This window comes from Leptosomus discolor, chromosome 7, assembly GCF_034619465.1.
Source record: "Leptosomus discolor isolate bLepDis1 chromosome 7, bLepDis1.hap2, whole genome shotgun sequence".
Lineage (NCBI taxonomy): Eukaryota > Metazoa > Chordata > Aves > Leptosomiformes > Leptosomidae > Leptosomus > Leptosomus discolor.
The window spans coordinates 39,250,455-39,270,235 of NC_141397.1; the positions used below are offsets into that span (position 1 = coordinate 39,250,455).

A 19,781-nucleotide genomic window follows, 5' to 3' on the forward strand; every position below is an offset into this window, starting at 1 on the left:
ACTGTAGCTGAGAGCTAGGACTGCTCTGACGGGGAGGGATGTTTTGGAAAACTGTGCAGAAAAAGGTCTGCATCCCTGTTCCACAAATAGCTGGAGCAGGCCTGAAGAGAGATTTGCAGAATACAAGTAGTGAGTGCTAATCCGTTAAAGTATTCCCCCCATAGCACTACTTTAGGAAGACAGTGAGGTGGGACAGACTGCCTACTGCAGTGCTCTCGCACTTTCCCTGGTCGCAGCTGGTGTCCACTGGAAAGACTGATGATTTGCACAAACCTGGGAACTTCGTATGCCAGTAAAGTCCTGGATGACAATAAGAGAGGGAGGTGCTGGCAGCCAAAAGCATACTGACTACCAGCTGTGCCCTTCTGTCTGTCCTGTGGCTGAGCAGGTGTTTCATGTGCCACTGGAGGAGAGGAAATACAAGGACATGAATCAGTTCGGAGAAGGCGAGCAGGCCAAGATCTGCCTTGACATCATGCAGAAGACAGGAGCTCACCTGGAGCTGTCTCTCGCAAAGGACCAGGGCCTTTCAATCATGGTCTCTGGCAAGCTGGAAGCAGTCATGAAGGCTCGGAAGGAGATTGTCGCTCGGCTGCAGACTCAGGTGAGGGCATCTAACTGTTTCTCACTTCATCCTCGCTCATCCCCAAGACTTGCAAATGCTTTGAGACCCTTGGGCGTGTGTACTTTTAAGCCGAAGAGGTGTTATTAGATGACTAATTCGGCTTTGCCATGTATTTTCAAAGCACACAATTGGCAATTTGGAATGGAAACGAGGCTTAAAATAGGGTTCAAAGCTAATTATAGGCCATGGTGTTGCATGAAGGGTGGAGTCTGCAATCTCTGAACACTTGAATTGCAAACAGTGACTTTGTGCTGCGGTGCTGGTGCCGGAGGGAGTGTAGGCTCCTCACACAAAGCTAGTAGTGTGTGAGTATGGGACTGTGCTTTCTCTGAAGTCCCTCAGAGGAGAATGTGGAGGGATGGGAGGAAGAAAAGTAGAGAAGAAGTCCTGCTGAAAGCTTGAGGTCAGGGTTCTGGTTTGTGTAACTCAAGCCACACTGGTAAGGAGCCTCAGCCCCGTTGTTTCAGTTGCTGCTCCTTTCAGTCCTCTAGGTTTTGATTTCTTACCTTCAGATTCTTGAGTTCTTCATCAAGATGATAGTTCTTGTTAGGCTATATCACAGCCAGGTCTCGTAGTGTGTTTTAAAGTGTAATGTCAAAAGTAGTTAATGCAGTAGTTAATACTGTGTCTGCTTAGTGCTATTCAGCCAGAGGGAAGCGAAAGGGACAAACCTTGCCTAATGTGCATCTGAAAAAATAGTTCAGGTCATACTGCCACAGATCCGTGACCCACTGTCCTCATATGTACCTCCCACTGCCCTGGCCCCAGGTCTGAAAGGTGTGTCTGTATTCCCAACTTCTCCTAGGCTTGGCTGGCTTCAGTAGAGGGACACAGAGTTGAAGAGTTGCACCAAGTGATCCTTTTTTGATTTCCGCCCACCCCTCCTGCCCCATTGTAGCTTGAATTTTAAGTGTCTTGATTACTGTTAGTAGTTACATATTCACAGGCATCGAGAGCATGGTAGCAATCATAAGCTACCAGGTCAGTAAAAACCCTAGTGGGAAGGGAAGAAGTCAGGAATCCCTGTTACAAACCAGCCCTTTAATGACAGGTTAGAGAAGCTCTTGGAACTCCTTTTCCAATAGGGGCCCTTCTAGAAGCAGCCCCAGGAGCAGTATGTGCTACATTGAAGACACTTCAGTACTTAGTAGTGGTAAGCATCTCCTAGCTGTCTGCTTGCTGGAGTAGTTTTCTGGTGTTGAATTTCAGGAGTCAAACTGTGTGTCTTGTTCTCTGTAGCCTTGGCAGCAGATGTCAGAGTTCAAATAAACTCCACCCGTGAGCCACGATCTGTCTGGTACTGCTCTGGTGTCTTACACTGGAGGATAGGCACCTCCTCGTCTGTGCCTAAAGGCCTTTGTTAATTCAGAGTGTTGCTACTGTGCAAACAGAATGGGTTTGAGGGAAAGGTGAGTTTTAGACTCCTGGTATACAGGCACTGTAGATTAGCTGTTCTGGTACAGTATCAGTCCTTGGACAGAATGTGCTAGGAAGGCATTGTGTTTGCTCCTCGACGGTACCGCTAAGCAGCGTCCAACTTGCTTTCCCTGGCTCTGTTTCTGTGGATCTGCCAGTGCAGGCAAGGGTTCTCACAGATGCTTGGTCCTTGTGTTGCAGGCTTCGGCGACAGTTGCCATCCCCAAGGAGCACCACCGTTTTGTCATTGGAAAGAATGGTGAGAAGCTGCAGGACCTGGAGCTCAAAACTGCAACCAAAATCCAGATCCCCCGCCCAGATGACCCCAGCAATCAGATCAAGATCACCGGCACTAAGGAAGGGATTGAGAAGGCCCGACACGAGATCGTGCTTATCTCTGCTGAGCAGGTACTTCAGTACTGTGATCTCTCTCATGGCATTGGCTGGACATTGGAGTATGCCATGAGAATATTAGATGTTTATAGCCACAGTCAGTGGCTAATATGTTAGTCTGAACAGAGACGTATGCTGTGCCAGTGGCTGTATGAGCGCTGCTGCCAGGTTCTGCGACTTCTCATTCTCCGTTTTGTCTATCTCTGAAGTCAGATAAGCATGTTTTGTATTGGGAGAGAACCATATTAGATGCCAGCTGAGATAAGGCAGGTGATTACAGAGGTGAATATCATAAATCAGCAGCAGCAACAGCAGTATTTGTGGATTGAAAGGGATGGAGATCTACAAGCCTGCAAACTGAAAAAGATGCTTGGGCCAGAGTGTCAAGCAAGATAGCACTGGGAACTTAGCTGTGTCTGGCAGAGATTGTAATATGGAGGGCAGTTCCCACCAAGGTCTGTTCTGGGCTCTTCCAGGATAAGCGTGCCGTGGAGCGGCTGGATGTGGAGAAAGTATACCACCCCTTCATTGCTGGCCCTTACAACAAGCTGGTGAGCGAGCTCATGCAGGACACAGGGACACGCATCAACATTCCTCCACCCAGTGTCAATAAGACAGAGATAGTCTTCACAGGAGAAAAGGAGCAGCTAGCCCAGGCTGTGGCTCGTGTTAAGAAGATCTATGAGGAGAAGGTATGGATGGTCCATAAAGCTTCCCATCTATCCCCACCTGCTCACAGTCCCTCTTGCCTTTTTGTTCTACTTTTGTGCATCCCTCTGTTGCATCCTTGTGTCAGCTCTGGCTCAGCAGCCCTTGCAGTACATGGCCCTGGATCTTACCATTTCCTCACTCAGCAGAGCGGGACTTGAGGTGATGCTACCAGGGAGGTGGCAGATTTGCTTTCTTGTGTCATGGGAATTAGCAGACCACAAAGAGCTCTCCTGGCTCTTGTTCACACAGGTGCTACTAAGGAAGGAAGTGTGAAGTCTACAGTGGCAGCCAGCTGATGTTTTCAAAGTTGCTACATAAGTAGAAGTTGCCGAAGAATGTATTTCACTGCAGTTTATTTTCCACAGCCAACATCACTGTGAATATCCTTGTTGTGGGCTGGTTTTCCTCATGGTTAGGTCTGTATTTGTACCAGTCTGGATTTCAACAGAGATAATCAGCTTATAGCCTAATAGCCTACACAATGTTGCATTTCAGTACTGCCTGGGGGACAGTTGGGCATTGAGCCCTGTTGTGCAAGGGGGTGTGACACAGAATACGTACTTCACCTGTGAATTTTTGAGCACAAGGCTTCCTGTAGGCAGGGGTCTAGCGGGTGCTAGGGTACTGCAGAACCCCTGTGTTCGCTTTTGCTTTGCTCTTTCCTGGGTGCAGTTTTACCGCATCTTGTGCCTCTTCCTTTCGCTCTTGTCCTTCCCTGCCCCCTTGTGATTGATGCCCCAGTGCCTCTGCCCCTACAGAAAAAGAAGACTACTACCATTGCAGTGGAGGTGAAGAAGTCCCAGCACAAGTATGTCATCGGCCCCAAGGGGAATTCCCTGCAGGAGATCTTGGAGAAAACTGGAGTCTCTGTCGAGATCCCACCCACTGACAGTAGCTCGGAGACGGTGATACTGCGAGGCGAGCCTGAAAAGCTTGGGCAAGCATTGACTGAAGTCTATGCAAAGGTACTGACAAGATGGGCCAGGCCTTCTTTGAAAATCCCATAAAGATACATCCGTGAGCACGGACAGGGTGGGTGGTCTCTGTTGGGCTGCAGCTTGGAAGTCAATACTGAGGGTGCAGCATGGGCATTGGAACTGAATTTTGGTGAAGACCTCTTCCAGTCTCTCCAGCAAACAGCTTCTCTGTTTTTCTGTCTCAGGCCAACAGTTTTACCGTCTCCTCGGTCTCTGCCCCCTCTTGGCTTCATCGTTTCATTATTGGAAAGAAAGGACAAAACCTGGCCAAAATAACTCAGCAGATGCCAAAGGTATGGATGAGCTGGTTAGCTTAGCACCCTGTGATGCAGAATATGGTTTAGTCCAGATCACTCTCTGTAGAAGAGAGAAATGTATTCTAGCGTGGGTAAGGCAAGGGAGGAAATTACACAGACCTTAATATTAAGGGGAGCCTCTCTTTTACTGCTGCAAACACCCTATGTTATTCTCATGGGTTGAGCCCTTCAAAGGAAGCTTTATATGGTTTTATTTTGAGAGCTGATGTGGTAGGATACCTGCAAATGCTGACTTCAGTCAGGCTTCTCCCTGCTGAGTTAGATGATATCTAGAGAAAGGCTAGGTGAGTAACTTCTCCAAAGCCCTTGCAGACTCCCGGCCAGCACTGAAACCTTGGGCTCTAGACACTGTGATATGGCCAGAATTGTAAGTTACCTACTTCTGAAACCATGGGAATGGTGTAGATCTGACTGGCAACATTGATCTGGCTTATATCTTGGAAAATTCTTACTGTATTCGTTGGTGTGTCTCAAGGTTCACATCGAATTCACTGAAGGAGAGGATAAAATCACTTTGGAAGGACCCACAGAAGATGTGAACGCGGCTCAGGAACAGATTGAAGTCATGGTCAAGGATCTGGTAAGTTGATGTTACTAGTTCCAGTACGTAATAAGAAAGTGGGGGAAGAAGGGGCAAAAGAGCAGAGATGATGAGGCGTGTATCACATCTGTATGATGTCTTGACGTTCTTAACAGAACTTGCGGAAGACAAGTTGTATGGCAGACGGATAAAACCCTTGGTTACAAACCTCTCCCGTGGCATTCTTAAAAAATCGGCAGCAGGTCTTAAATCTTTTGATGCAAAAAAGGAAGGGTTCTCTTTCAGTTGTAGCTGGAGAGGCTAGACTTAAGTCCCTTTAAGTATTTCACCAGCGTGGTGCTCTCAGCTCAAACTTAAAGGGGGGAGTCAGTGCCAATACTGGCAGTAGGCAGTTATGTAAGGCACACAACAGGAGAAGTGGTGGCCTGCCCTACCTAGCCCTATGTAATTTGTTATAGATCAGCCGGATGGATTATGCAGAAATCAATGTTGACCACAAATTCCACCGACACCTCATTGGCAAGAATGGAGCCAACAGTAAGTGGGGTGCCTTTCTAATCCTCCCTATGCTCGGACTCTGTGTTTAGTGGATCATTTCAGGGGCTCTGTAGCTCATCCAGTGTGCTGTCTCTGTCACATTTCTTCTGCTTTTCTGGAGTGATGTTGGCACAAGGAGATAAATGGGCAGTGAGGCTTTGGGATGGCTTAATGTCTGAAGTGTTGTGGGAGGTGGAACGCTGGCGGGATTACTTTGCCGTGTCCTGGAGGAAATTTTTTTTTTTGGTTGGAGAGTTGGCTGTCTTTTTTTTTTTTTTTTTTTGAAGTTGCTCTATGTGAGTTATGTTTTAGCAGCCGATTGGGGGTGGTAGTAATCTGCTTGGTGAGTTTCTCCCCCGAAAAGAATTTGGGATTAGAAATGAATGATCATCTTCTGATCTAAATGTGGTGCTGTTGGGGGAAGAAGCTGATGCCTCACTCTGGCAAGTGAACAATTGCCTCTTTAGGTGCCACAGTATTTACTTGAATGGGTTCTTGTATGGCACAGATCTGCTCTCGCTGAACTCCAGGGTGAAGAGGCACTCTCTCTTGTTTCAACCCCACCCCACTGGCCCCTTCTCAGAGGCTGCTTTACTTCTTAAACAGCCTCTAAGCAGTGATAATCAAGGTGCCTTGCTTCCAAGTCTTGGCCTAGCAGACTGTGTCACCACAGCCCTTGCCTTGAAGTTAACAGGATTAAGGACCTTTACAAGGTGTCTGTGCGCATTCCCCCGGACAATGAGAAGAGCAACCTGATCAGAATTGAAGGAGACCCACAGGGGGTTCAACAGGCCAAGAAAGAGCTGCTGGAACTCGCTTCCCGTATGGTGAGTAGGATGTGATGCTTGGGAGGTCGAAGTGTTTGGGCTCTTATGTTCCCTTGTAACCTTCTGGTGCAAGTGTGTGCCCCTTGCCTCCTGAGCACTTGGATCTCATGATAAGCACGAGTTCCTCTTCACAGATGTGTTCCTCTATTCCCTTGGATACCCGTTCTCTGTCAACCTAGAGTGAATTTTGTCTAGAGGAGAAAAGAGGGAAAATGCTGGCAAGTAGACTGTCAGGCAGCAAATTGGTAAATAAAAATATGTGGCTCTCCTGCTGAACACTCAATGCAAACTCTGTTCTTATCAGGAAAATGAACGGACCAAGGACCTAATCATTGAACAGAAATTCCACCGGACCATCATTGGGCAGAAGGGCGAGCGGATCCGGGAAATCCGGGAGAAATTCCCAGAGGTAAGGCTTCCTAGGAGATGAGGAATCCAGAGGGGATATTTCCTACTTGGTTAGTAGACACATCATCGCAGAAGTCATAAATGTAGTGGCTGGGTGTCTAATATGTATGAGGAGATAGTTGTTTTGGCCAGAGGCTGCTTGCATGGTTACCATTTTCCGAATGGGAAAGGGGATGTGTAGGATTTCCCCAACCTTTGCATGTGTCGGACACAGCAATTCTTGCATTTGTTTGATTATAAATTACCACCTCCTGTAGGTTATCATCAACTTCCCAGACCCTGCGCACAAGAGTGACATTGTCCAACTTAGAGGTCCCAAAAATGAGGTGGAGAAGTGCACCAAGTACATGCAAAAGATGGTGGCAGACCTGGTAAGGGGGACTTCTGGCTGCTATTCTCTCCTCCTGTCAAATAAAGCGGAGTTGTACTGGCTTGGCTGGGGCTGAAACACCTCAAGATGAAGGAGCTGTGGACACTGTTCTGACTGGATGGGGGCAGGGGAGTAATACTTGTTATTTAAGGGCTATAGGGGAAGGTACTTGCCTTTGCTTATTCTTGCAAGTCTCTCATATAGAGAACTTGGGTCTAAGCCTTTTGTCAAAACCTTGTGTATCAAGTTCCTGGGATGGAGCCTCACTTGCCACGACAGTGTAATCTTCAGTCCTCCCTGCCTTTCTCCCTTAGGTTGAAAACAGCTTTTCTATTTCTGTCCCCATCTTCAAACAATTCCACAAGAACATCATAGGGAAAGGAGGTGCCAACATCAAGAAGGTGAGATGACTTTTCTGTCTCCATTTCTCATTGTGGTCACTGCCTGCAGCTAAATCCCACTCGCTGCTCTCTCCTGCTCATTGGTGATGTCAAATATAACCTCCGAGGGCTTTTTTCTCACATGGGACACCTCTGAGATTTTTTTTTTTTTCCTTTGTGGCAGATTCGTGAAGAAAGCAACACCAAAATTGATCTCCCAGCAGAGAACAGCAACTCGGAGACAATTGTTATCACAGGCAAGAGAGCAAACTGTGAGGCTGCTCGCCACAGAATTCTTGCCATCCAGAAGGAGCTGGTAAGTGAAACAACTGGCCTGTTGCAGATGAGAGACTTAAATACAGAAGTAGTGCTTGTAGTGAGGGAGGGCAGGAGAGAGACAAATGTGAGTGTCAGTCTGTTCTTGACTTTTAAACCTAAGTTTGTGGTTGCTCGTGTGTCAGGAGTAGCCAGTCTCAAACCCCTCTGGTCAGGCGTTTCTTACAGCTGTTTAAAAGCTCCTAGCAACACAGGAGTTAGAGGGTAAGCAGAGTGGGAGCAAACACATTGTTGCAGCTTGGCTGACAGCCTGGTACTGTCCTCTCTTAGGCCAACATCACAGAGGTGGAGGTCTCTATTCCTTCCAAACTGCACAATTCTCTCATTGGCGCCAAAGGCCGCTTCATCCGCTCCATCATGGAGGAGTGTGGTGGAGTCCACATCCACTTCCCCACTGAGGGCTCTGGCAGTGACACCGTGACCATCAGGGGCCCAGCCCAGGATGTGGAGAAAGCCAAGAAACAGCTGCTGCACCTGGCAGAGGAGAAGGTGAGCCTTGTCTCAGAGGGGAAGGAGCAGATTGTTTTGGCCAGCTGCTTCTTTTTGGAGGTTGAAGTGATCCCCTTTGCCTGCTGGGAAGCCTCTGGCATCAGACACCCTAATCCTCTTTTGAGGTATTTGAGCACAATTTGGATAATTAGATGAAAACTGTGCTTCCGTCCTTGTGGCAATGAGTTCTTCCCCCATGGGTAGAAGAACTGGCTGTAATGCTTCTCTGTCCAGGCTGAGGACATACTCAAAGGGTTAAGGCTCCCTACTCCTGTGGTTTGGATGCTCTTGGGTATCCACACTTCTCTGAAGCAGCTTACTCTGCATATCTCCTTTACTTTTTTCTTGATCTCTGAATTCCAGCTCCAGTTCTTAATGTTTCACTGCATATACCCGCGTTTGAGAACTTCGGGTTACAAGACCTTGCGCTGAGTTGTGGTTTACTGCCTGGTCATTTTAATAGCAAGAAAAAACCCTTTCTAATATCAGCATGTGAACATGTTCTCCTGATTGGTTGGTTGCCTCTGCTGCCTGGCTTGCAGCAGTCAGTTAGCAAATTGTTACACTGCCACTGTCAGGCCCTTCTCTCCTAGGGAAGTCTTTTCTGCTCATACTCTCACTAGTCATGCTGAGTGTATAGTTAGCATTTCAGCCCTGAGAACATCAGATAGTGTTTTTAATTTAAGATGTCATACCTTTTTGACTTTGACAGCATGCTGCACCTACTTTGTTCTTGCAACACTGTGTATTGGCTGCAGGTAACGTACCTACATGCTTACTGTTGATGCTAATGTGGATTTTCTGTGTGTTCCATGGGTATCTGACACCTTTCAGCAAACAAAGAGTTACACTGTGGACCTCCGTGCAAAGCCAGAGTACCACAAATTCCTTATTGGTAAGGGTGGTGGCAACATCCGTAAAGTGCGTGACAACACTGGGGCCCGCATCATCTTCCCAACCTCTGAGGACAAAGATCAGGAGCTGATTACTATCATGGGAACTGAGGAGGCTGTCAAAGAGGCGCAGAAGGAGTTGGAGGCCCTCATCAAGAACCTGGTATGAACTACTTTTTCTACTTTCTTGCCTATCACTGTAGCAAGGTGTAATAAGTCAGTGCGGAGGACCTGCTTGTCCTAAAACCATTTACTGTCCTTCGTGGAAGCTCAGGAAGATCCTCCTTGCTGTTACTTGTTGGGGTTGTAAGCTGGTTGCTTTTGAGTGCAGCAAACTCATGCTTATCATCAGGACAGGCAGGATTGACGGGCTGTCATCTGTTGGCAGGATAACGTGGTTGAAGACTCCATGGTGGTTGACCCCAAGCACCACCGCCACTTTGTCATCCGGAGAGGGCAAGTTCTGCGTGAGATTGCAGACGAGTATGGTGGTGTGATGGTCAGCTTCCCACGCTCTGGCACTCAGAGCGACAAAGTCACCCTCAAGGGAGCCAAGGACTGTGTGGAGGCAGCCAAGAAACGCATCCAAGAGATCATCGAGGACCTGGTATGTCGCAGGAAAACTGTTTCTTCTATACTTTGTTGCTTTAGCAGTGCCCTCCTTGAACCTGCTGTGCAGCCAAGCTTTATGTGAACAAGTCCCACAATAGTTCTGGGATTTGAAGCTTTACTGTAAACACATAGGGTCTGCAGACTTTAGATCCCGGCCTGGGGAATGGCAGCTGGCTCCAAAACAACGATGCCGTATGAAGGAATTGCCTCCTCTGACCATCTTCTGGGTTTTTAGGAGTGGAAATAGGAGACACTTCCTTGGTATATTTGTACACATTAAAAGATTGGAGTCTTCCTGTGCCTCTCCATGCCTGGCCTTGGGCAGTGGTTGCTCTTTGGAGTTTCCTGTGCTGTTACTATTGGCTTTTGGAAGCAGCCAACTGTCAAACCTGTTCTCTTCCCTTCCTTCCTCCTTTATGTTTTTCCTTTCTTCTAATGCTTCCTTCCCTTCAGGGTAATAGAGAGCTTGAGCTTTGGCCTCAGAAGCATTTAACATCATGGGTTGTGGAGGCAGCCTTCATTAAGAAATCCTCTGCTAATTTCTCTGAGCGAGGAAAGATTCTAGGAAACTTTAAGTTCTTACCCTGTCAGCAGCTGTTATATTTTCTAACTCCTCTCTGTGTCCATTATGGATTTCACCATGCACAAGCCTCCTGTTTTTTGGTGTGAAAAAGCCTGCATCACAATAGAGCAACTGCTTTCTCACAGGAAGCTCAAGTGACAATCGAATGCTCCATCCCACAAAAGTTCCACCGCTCTATTATGGGCCCCAAAGGATCCCGGATCCAGCAGATCACTCGGGACTATGGTGTCCAGATCAAATTCCCTGACAGGGAGGAGAACCCAGGTATGTCCATGGATGCATGTTCACATGGTAGTTGGGGTGATCAAATGAGTGTAGTGTAGCCTACACTCCGTATCAGTGGAGATGTTCTACTTAAAATCTATGGACAACTGACCCGAGGTGTTCCCTACAGCGTCCTTGAATCTGGGCTTAACGTCAACCTTGCCCTCTTGGGAAGAGGGGACAGTTTTGGGAAGTAAAACCACAGGTCCGGGTGTTCTTAATGTGTTCTTGCTGCCGAGTGCAGGGAGTATGAGGACCTACCCCAGCAAAAAGGACTCTACAGGCTTACCAAGGTCTCTCTGAACTCTCATGCTGTTGTGGCTGGATGTACTGAATTCAGCACAGCTGGGGCCTGGTGGATCCTCTGGCTTAGCACCAGCCATCCCGCTGTAACATCCAGCACTGTGCAGGTGAACTTCCCTGTTGGAGAAGAAGCTGCCAGCCTTACTTCTTGCCTCTGCTAACGGAGGGGTGCAGCCTCTGTTTCTGTAGTGCAACTGTAGGTCCTTCCTGTGCAGGCAAAGGCAATATCAATGCCGTGCAGAGAGGTGTGGAGCAGACTGTCTCGGTGGATGTTCTTGTTCTGCTTGTTCCAGGCTAAGCCATGGCAAGCTGCGTGTGCTAGGAGCGACTTCCTCCGTAGCAGTTTATAGTGTCTGACCTCTTGTGGCAAAGCCCAGGCTGAGCCTGAGGCAGGGGGAGAGGGGGAGGTAATAAGCAAGGAGGGGGCTCTGTGCATTTAACACGAGATTTTCCATGTTTCCAGCCCCTGTTGCAGAGCCAGCTGTGCAGGAGAATGGCGAGGAAGGAGGGGAAGGCAAGGATGGGAAGGATGCAGATCCCAGCTCTCCAAAGAAGTGCGATATCATCGTCATCTCTGGCCGCAGGGAGAAGTGCGAGGCAGCAAAGGAGGCGCTGCAGGTACGTGGCTTTCTAAGCCCCTTAGCCCTGTAGCACAGTGATGCCCTGATCCAAGCAGCTCACTGCAGGTTTTAGTAGTGGTGATGAAAGCCACTTGGTCAAGGTTGCAATCCGGCTAGTCACTGATGCTGACTGCAGAAGTGGTCTGTACTGCTCCAAGGAAGTCCTCTGCTCTGTGATTTATCCTGGTGGCTTGAATCCTAGTGCCTGACCTAGCAAATGCTAGAGCTTGTAGGCAGCCCCAACTTACTTGCTGTAAAAGCGTGACATGCTTGTTTTATGGAGCGTAGGTGGAAAGAGGAGGAGTCTGATTGAGGCTGAATCATTCTAGCTTTAGCAGACCTTGCCATGCTCCTTTAGTGATATTTCAAGCTTCTGCTAGATGGAAGCCAAGGATATGAAAACAGCCTGTCCCCAGAGGTGGTGTTTAAGATTGTTTGTTTGGAAGAAATGCTTTAACACCCAACAGGTCATCTTGGTGTTCGCAGCTCTTGTCTCTTCCTGTAGAGTTTGTATCCTGACTACAAGGGAGTATACCTCAGTGTAGCAACACGTTCTTTTGGGCAAGTATATAGCAAGCTGAAAGGCAGAAGGAGTCTTTCAACTGGTAAACTGTGCCCCCTCCACTGCAGGCTCTGGTTCCTGTCACCATTGAGGTGGAAGTTCCCTTTGACCTTCATCGTTACATCATTGGCCAGAAAGGAAGTGGGATCCGCAAAATGATGGATGAGTTTGAAGTAAGTTATTGCCCTTCCTCCCATCTCTGTCCTGGAGAATCTCTAAGTGACTGTGTTTATGATGGTGGTGATCAGTTGTGACATACTCAGGACTGTCATGGCTTGACCATGGAATACAGGCTCTCTAATAAGAAAAAGAGGCCTCTGAGATTTAGTACCTGGCTCCAGGGCTCAGCAGGTTTCGTGCTGAAGCTGTATGATCAGTGTTGATGCTGTGAGTGTTGCATGACTTGTTCGGTGCCTACAGGGATTCCTCACTAGTGAGAGAGTTGTTTTCCTCCTAGGCCATGGGAAACAGCTCTGCTGTGCCATGCCTGTTCAGGAGAATTCTCCAGAAGGCCACAAGGACTCTTGGGGCTGATGCAGGCTGGCTGCACATAGCACTGTTGAACATGTATTTGTTTCCTACCCTCTCCGGGCCAGCACAGGGACTGCTGCGGGCTGAAGCTCCGCAGCAAAGCAATCTGATAGTGGCTGAAGAAACAGGGTTCTATTCAAACCCCATCTAAACACAGTCCCAGGTAACTGACTCTAGGTGGCCCTGCTAGAGCAGGTGGGTTAGACCAGATCACCAGAGGTCCCTTCCAACCTCAACCATTCTGTGATTCTGTGGTTTAGGCTGGTCTTTGTGGCAGGGAAGATCAGTGAGATCCCAGCCTGCAGTGACAGGCATTACAAGTGATACAAAGTGAGCAGTGGTACAAAACAATAATCACTACTTGTTACTCAGGTGAACATCCAAGTCCCTGCTCCTGAGCTGCAGTCAGATATCATCACCATCACTGGTCTGGCTACGAACCTGGACCGTGCCAAGGCTGGGCTGCTGGAAAGAGTGAAGGAGCTGCAAGCTGAACAAGAGGATCGGGTAAGGCCTGTGCCTGTCCTTCTTCCTTCCAGCTAAACAAGGCTTTCGGCCTCTGGCTGTTCCTGTCAGAAGCTGCGCAGACTCCTGAAACCCCTTGCCTTTTAAGAGCACCCTTGGGTGCTCTGCAGGTGCGGAGCGCTCATAAGTGGGTTACCCAAATGTAACTCATTTAACATGAACCGACGGGAGAGTTTTGGGATTCTACCTTTGGACTGTCCAGTCTCTTAGCACACCTTTACGACACTGCAAGGTGGGAACCTCACTGTGCTGGGAGTCTCTGTGTACCTATTCTGACTGAATCCTTATCACAGCTCTGAATAAATAGGTGAGGGATGAGTTGGACAGTTGTTTCCTACTTGTATTTTCCTGCTGAACTTGGCAAAAGCATGAGGCCCCAGCAGACGGGTGTCTTGGGTGCTCTTCTGTGGCCATGTACACTCAAGCATGACCCTGCAGAATCTGTTCCATCCATCTTAGAAGCCAGAAGGAGATGCTGGGACTTAGATGGATGTCCCTGGACCAGCCAAGGTGTGTTCCCTGCTGTTGTATCTCACGCTGCCTCTCCTGTTCCAGGCCTTGCGGAGCTTCAAGCTGACAGTCACTGTGGATCCCAAGTATCACCCTAAAATCATTGGACGGAAGGGAGCAGTGATCACCCAGATACGCACAGAGCATGAGGTCAACATCCAGTTCCCTGACAAGGATGATGAAAGCCAGGTGAGAGGTCAGAGGGGGTGCAAGGGGGGCTGCTGGTTGTCTCTTGGCGTAGGAGGCTCAACAACATCTCTAGGGCTCTGAACTCCCTACCACTGCCTTTGGATAAGCTGGAGGCTGAAAGGGATTAGCAGGGAGAAGGCTTGCTCAGCTGCTTATGAGCCTGATCTCTTACACGTTTCCCTGTGCCCCAGGCCCAAGACCACATCACCATCACTGGCTATGAGAAGAATGCCGAGGCTGCCCGGGATGCCATCATGAAGATCGTTGGTGAGCTGGAGCAGATGGTCTCTGAGGATGTGACTCTGGACCATCGTGTTCACGCACGCATCATTGGTGCGCGTGGTAAAGCCATCCGCAAAATCATGGATGAGTTCAAGGTGAGCAGTGGGGCCATGCAGCACAGGTTGGGCTGGATCTGGGTGGCCAGTGGTGCCGCTTGCTCCTGTGCTAAGAGCTTGGTAGCATCTTGGTGCTAGGGGCTGAATTCAGGAGCGTGAGGCTCGTATCTTGTGGTCCTTGTGTCTTGTGCCTTCAGCTGGAACGGGCACAAAAGAAAAGCTAGTGCTGTCCTGCTCACCTCCAGCTCTGTCACCACAAGCAGAATCCCAGGGCCAGGGTACCCTGGTATGCCCTGGGCAGCTGGACTATCTAGACACCACATCCAGACACTAGCTGAAGCATCCCCAGGTGACCTTAGCTGTGAGTCACCCTTCTTCTGGGAGCCAGGAAGGGAGGAGGCTGAGCTCTTCCAGTCTTGCTGAAACACAGCCACAAGAGGAACCTGGAAATGCTTCCGAGGTGCTCTGGGTTAGCCCCGCAAACAGCACTGATCTCTGTCCTTCTGTACAGCCCTTTTAGTGGGTTTCTTGCAGACAGGGTCCCAGATGGTCTTTGAAGGGAGGAAGTGGTTATGTCAGCTACTCCAGTTACTGGAAGTGGACAACGAGGCCTATTGCTGGGGGGTTCTGGGAGGAGACTGTGCCCAGACCCCCTCAGCTTGAGCTTAACTCAAGGAAATCCTTTGGATTTCTTTGTCTCTCTATGTCACTGTTGAGTCCTTTGACTTTAGGAATCTTGACATACTCTGAGGGCTCCAGATTTGGCAAAGTCAGCTGACTCTGGGAAGGGCAGGGACCATTGCCCCTGACACCACGTGGCAGTAGCAGCATGCTTTACTACAGGGGCAGTAGTGAATGTGAATCCAGAGAGATGAGGCTGTGGGGACTTGCATCTTGGCTGGGCTCAGTTGTTGAAACAAGCTGTTTGGTTCCCAAATGAGCAGCCTCTGGTTTTGGTCCTGTCTTGTGTGGCTTCCCTGCACCCATCTGGAAGGCAAACTGTGAGAGAGCTCAGTGGCTGTGTATGGGGTACACTAAGCCAGCTCCTTAAAGTGATTGGCAGCCAGGATTACTCTATGTGGGGAGAAGACAGAAGGCTTATTACGCTTCATGCTAATGGCTTGATGGTGAAAATGCTTGCAGCAGTGTGAGGACATTGTCTGGAAATGCAGCCCTCTTCTGCTTGTGCTGCACAGAAAGCAGTGGGCCTTTGGGCAGTGAGAATAGCAGGGGCTGCTGAAAGATGGGTTGTTACTGCAGAGTCTGTTCTGCCAGGCTTGAGGGCCAGGTATATTCCAGTGCACCCCCCAGCGTCTGAACTACAGAGGTCCCTAAACAGACTTGTGGCGGTAAACAGATCAGGGCTTTTCTCTTCTATGAATCTAATGGCAAGGGTCATGGTGAGTCTGTGGCTTTTCAGATGTGCAGATGTTCTATTCAAACAGTCCTGTCCTGTTTCTTGTGTTGCAGGTGGATATTCGCTTTCCCCAGAGCGGAGCTCCTGACCCCAACTGTGTGACTGTGACAGGACTCCCTGAGAACGTGGAAGAAGCTATTGATCACATCCTGAACTTGGAGGAGGAATATGTAAGTATTCAGCAAATCTGTGCAGGAGCTTAGCCAGGATTTCCTCTGCCACAGAGCTGGATGTGTGAAGTATATCCCTGTGATGTTTTCTACCACTGCATCAGAGAACTCAAGCCCTGTGCAGGTGACAGTCGGCCCTCATCTGCAACTGTCCCTCAGACCACCTGGGTGCAGAGCCCCAGGCTGTGCTCTGTGAAGGAGTGCAAGGGCTGGCCCCACTGTCCAGGAGAGGACAGTGAATGAGAGTGCTGGGACACCACCAGGATGTGCAGGTGTTTGTCTTGCTGCAGCTTGCATCAGTTAGAAGTTGGTGGCCCTCAGACTAGTGCAGAAACTCTGTGCTTGGTCATTGCAGAACAGGCTGGTGACCTTTGATGGGCTGCCGCATGGTGAGATCAGGGAGGGGGCGGGAGGTGTGTTGTACCAGTTTCAGGAACTACCAAGCTCCCGCCCTAACTGGGCCATGTCACTGCAGCTTGCAGATGTAGTGGACAACGAGGCAATGCAGGTGTATATGAAGCCCTCTTCACATGAAGAGTCCAAGGCCCCATCCAAGGGCTTTGTGGTGAGAGATGCCCCCTGGGCCACTGTCAACAACGAAAAGGTGAGTGCTGCTTCTGCTGTGGGCCTGGGGGCACAGGGCATGTGGCACCCTCTGCCAAGGACTTACTCGGGGGTCTGGCCCCTCCTAGGTCAGCTGGGGAAACAGAGCACTTTCCCTCCCTTGGTGGCAGAGAAAGCAGCAAAGGGCCCTGCTGCTCTTTGTGGCCCGTACAAGCTGAGAGCAGGCCTGGGCTCCACCTCTCCAGTTGCCGAAGCACGGCTGTCTCTTTCTTCCAAACATCTTGCCCCCACTGACTACTCCACTCTGGAGCTGTTGGGCGATGGGGGACCCTTACCAGAAAGTGTACTGCCAGGTTGTGTTGTTTCTAGGAGTAGGGACGGGGCCCTGGGACTTCTGACTCTTCTGCTGCAGCACAGAACTGGCTCAGTGTTTGCAGCTGTGTTCTGGCTGGGAGCAGTGAGGTGGGACACATGGTAGCTCTGTCCTCAGCTGCCCCAGCGCTGCTGGAGGACTGGGCTGATCCCACTCCAGTGACTGAGTTACTGAGGTTGGACTCTTGGAGCCCTTGTTCTGCCTGCCATTTGCTCCTATCTGCACCCTCTGAAATGTCATCTCTAGATGACTTGACTGTCCGTTCTGGGCAATCCTAAGGACATAATGATCCTTTTCAGCCCTCACCCGTTGCCTCTGCTCGTGGGACATCAGAAATGCTGCTTAGCTCAGGGGCACACTGTGCAGGTCCGCAGCAGGGCAGGAGCTTAACTTGTTCCCTTTTTATTTGCTCTAGGCCCCTGATATGAGCAGTTCTGAAGACTTCCCCAGCTTTGGGGCTCAAGTGGCCCCCAAGACTCTTCCCTGGGGACCCAAACGATAATGACCTGGAAGCAGAAACTCCTCCAGCCCGCTGACCTGACACTAACCTGCCACAAATACTTCCTGTCTAGAAATCTGACCCAGCGGCTGGAGCACAAGTCAATTGCCCCAAGAGGTCTCCTAATGGTGTCTGGAGTGCTAGACCCCATCCTGCTTCCCTCAGCTATCACCGTGGCTAGGACCCACCCTCATCTCTTGATGGATATTCTTTCCTCCTTTGGAACAAGACTTCCACTCAGATTCAAACACTAAATGTGTGTGTTTTTGTTAGAAACTTCATAATTGACTCAAAGTGGCTAAGAATTGCGGCTTCCCAAGCGCTAGCAGAGCAATCTGCTCTCTTGAGCATGTCTTACTAGGCATTCTCGCCTTCATTAGGAGACCTCCTTTACTGTGGCTAGGAATCTACTTCCTGTCTCATGACCTCAGGAAATAAATTTCCTTGACTTTCTAAAGCCAAAACGTTTGCCCGCTTTCCTTTGTGTTTATCCCAGGCCTTACCTTACCTTTGTAGAGTGCAATCAACTTTTTTCCTTTTAACTGCCAAAAATTCATTTAATGCTGATAGCTGACTGTGGGGAGAGCTTGAAATAATCTAAATGGTCAGAAACTTGCTTTTTAAAGGAGCAAAACCTTCAGTAGGCTGTAGAGGCAGCAGAGATGGAAAGGACCAGAACATTACAGCTACCCTGGTCAGGCGAACGCCTCGGAGTGCAGCATGTAGCGAGCGCACCCCTGCGCCACACCAAGCACAGCCCCAGCCTGCACGCTTGACAAGTCTTCCAGCACGTGATGACAGACCCTGTTCCTAGTTCCCTGCATCCCCTCCTTCACCCTTGCCAACAGTGTGAGCAGGCAGGTGAGCCAGCACAGGACAATTTTACCGGATGGGACAGATTTGGGTCGGCCAAGGTTGCTACGGAGGCATGGCCCAGGAGAAGCTGGTGGGAAGCACAGCCTTGAGAAGCTGTGGTCCTCTGCTAGCACTGCAGCATCTAGGCGTGGGCAGTAGGGACACCTGTTACTATTGCTTTCTTTCTACCTCAAAAGTCAGTATGATGGTGGCCTCTCGGCATAAGCGGGTAAGCGGCTGTTCCAGCTCTTGCCCTGGCATCCAGAGCAGAGGCATTGAGGAGAAGCAAGTGGAGCCTTTTGTCTCCGCATGGCTGTGATAGCTCCTCTGGAGGGAAGCTGAGTGTGCAGTGACAATGAGGCAGGCTGTGAATCAGAGAGAACCGTAGGACTGCTTGCAGAGTTGTAGTGGGACTTGGCCCCAGGGCCATAGGCTCAGCCTTGCTGCAGCCCTTGGCTGCAGAGGTTGTGAGCCAGGCTTCTGCTCGGATGGCACTGGGGGGCTGATGGCATGGTGTGTTGAGTCCTCCCCGAGGCCTCCATCGTATGGGCAGTAGAGGGTGATCTGTGCTCTGACTCTAGGCCCCTTGCACCTCAGCCCTGTCACGGCTTCCTCGAAGGGGGCTACGTCCAAGATCCTCCAGCCAGTGAGAGGAAAACCACATCTTTGTGGAGGGAGGCAGGAGTGTGGGGTTTCCGTGTTCCCTCCTTCCCCTGCCTCAGTCCTACAAAAGTTGTAGTCTGAGCCATTCCTCTATCCCAGCTGCTTCAGCTCTTGGACAAGCAGGAGTCCCTAGCCTTTCTTCTTTAGTGCTGCAAAGACCCAACACCGGCAAGCTGAGCCCAGCGTTCTTGCCTTTCCATCTGTCCGGCAGGCCTGACATGCCAACGTTTCTCCTTCCTGCACCAGCTCTTCTTGGAAGAGGCTGCTATGCAGAAGTTGAACCAAAACCTCACAGTGCTCTCCTTAAGCTGGAGAACTGACTGAAGCTGACTGTGGCCCGCTGCAGGGCACCTGGCTGCCCCTGAAGGCCAGGGTGGCCTTGCCTCCAGCACAGGAAACAGGGTGGATCAGACGGAACTACGGTGACACCCTCCCATCTGCGTCTGTCAGAAAATGGTTATTACCCTTGTAGCTTAGGTCTGTCCTACACCACCAAACCTATCACCCCCCCTCTTCCTCTTTATGGCCCCCATCCCCTCACCAGTTGCACAGCTAGACTTGAGTTACATTTGGGGCACCACCGTCTGGGCTCGTGCCCCATAGCCCGGCCCTCCACTCTAAAGAAGGTCATGAAGTGATTGTACCTAGTACTGTCCCCCCACCACCCTCCTTCCGCAGCAGACTGTGGCATGTGTCCATTTCCTCTCTTTGACGTCTTCCATATTGTATGTTTCCATAGCAATGATCCCTTGGCCTTAACTTTGGAATTTGGAGACTATATGCAAACATGTAAAAAGGCTCATGAGTATGGATGACACTGGAATTTTATAAATTCTAAAATAAAACCTGAAACAGCTTGGTGTGTCATGGATATCATTTCTACTGGTGGGTTATGATCCAAGGCAGCCCTTGCTTGGCTGAGTTTAGCCTGGTTGGAGGAGTTCCAGCTTGCACACGTGAGCCTCTGCTGTGGTGATGTCCTT

General features: G+C 49.8%; 1 protein-coding gene across 3 annotated transcripts in view; it reads left to right on the plus strand.

The window, feature by feature from the left end:
• HDLBP (high density lipoprotein binding protein) overlaps nt 1–19,654 on the plus strand; it is a 40,852-nt gene extending 21,198 nt beyond the window's left edge. Inside the window, exons 5-28 of one of the 3 annotated variants that reach the window (XM_086468648.1) lie at nt 389–604; nt 2,243–2,449; nt 2,911–3,126; nt 3,904–4,110; nt 4,308–4,415; nt 4,915–5,019; nt 5,439–5,517; nt 6,205–6,344; nt 6,649–6,753; nt 7,010–7,123; nt 7,437–7,523; nt 7,687–7,818; nt 8,109–8,327; nt 9,162–9,383; nt 9,609–9,827; nt 10,541–10,679; nt 11,446–11,600; nt 12,233–12,337; nt 13,068–13,202; nt 13,776–13,919; nt 14,111–14,296; nt 15,728–15,844; nt 16,320–16,448; nt 17,197–19,654. In XM_086468648.1, coding sequence (XP_086324774.1) covers nt 389–604; nt 2,243–2,449; nt 2,911–3,126; nt 3,904–4,110; nt 4,308–4,415; nt 4,915–5,019; nt 5,439–5,517; nt 6,205–6,344; nt 6,649–6,753; nt 7,010–7,123; nt 7,437–7,523; nt 7,687–7,818; nt 8,109–8,327; nt 9,162–9,383; nt 9,609–9,827; nt 10,541–10,679; nt 11,446–11,600; nt 12,233–12,337; nt 13,068–13,202; nt 13,776–13,919; nt 14,111–14,296; nt 15,728–15,844; nt 16,320–16,448; nt 17,197–17,283 — 3,573 coding nt within the window. In that variant the 3' untranslated portion in view covers nt 17,284–19,654. The remainder of the gene's footprint in view (nt 1–388; nt 605–2,242; nt 2,450–2,910; nt 3,127–3,903; nt 4,111–4,307; nt 4,416–4,914; nt 5,020–5,438; nt 5,518–6,204; nt 6,345–6,648; nt 6,754–7,009; nt 7,124–7,436; nt 7,524–7,686; nt 7,819–8,108; nt 8,328–9,161; nt 9,384–9,608; nt 9,828–10,540; nt 10,680–11,445; nt 11,601–12,232; nt 12,338–13,067; nt 13,203–13,775; nt 13,920–14,110; nt 14,297–15,727; nt 15,845–16,319; nt 16,449–17,196) is intronic. The other 2 variants (XM_086468649.1, XM_086468650.1) reach the window with 2 other exon arrangements.
• The last annotated feature ends 127 nt before the right edge of the window (nt 19,655–19,781 follow it).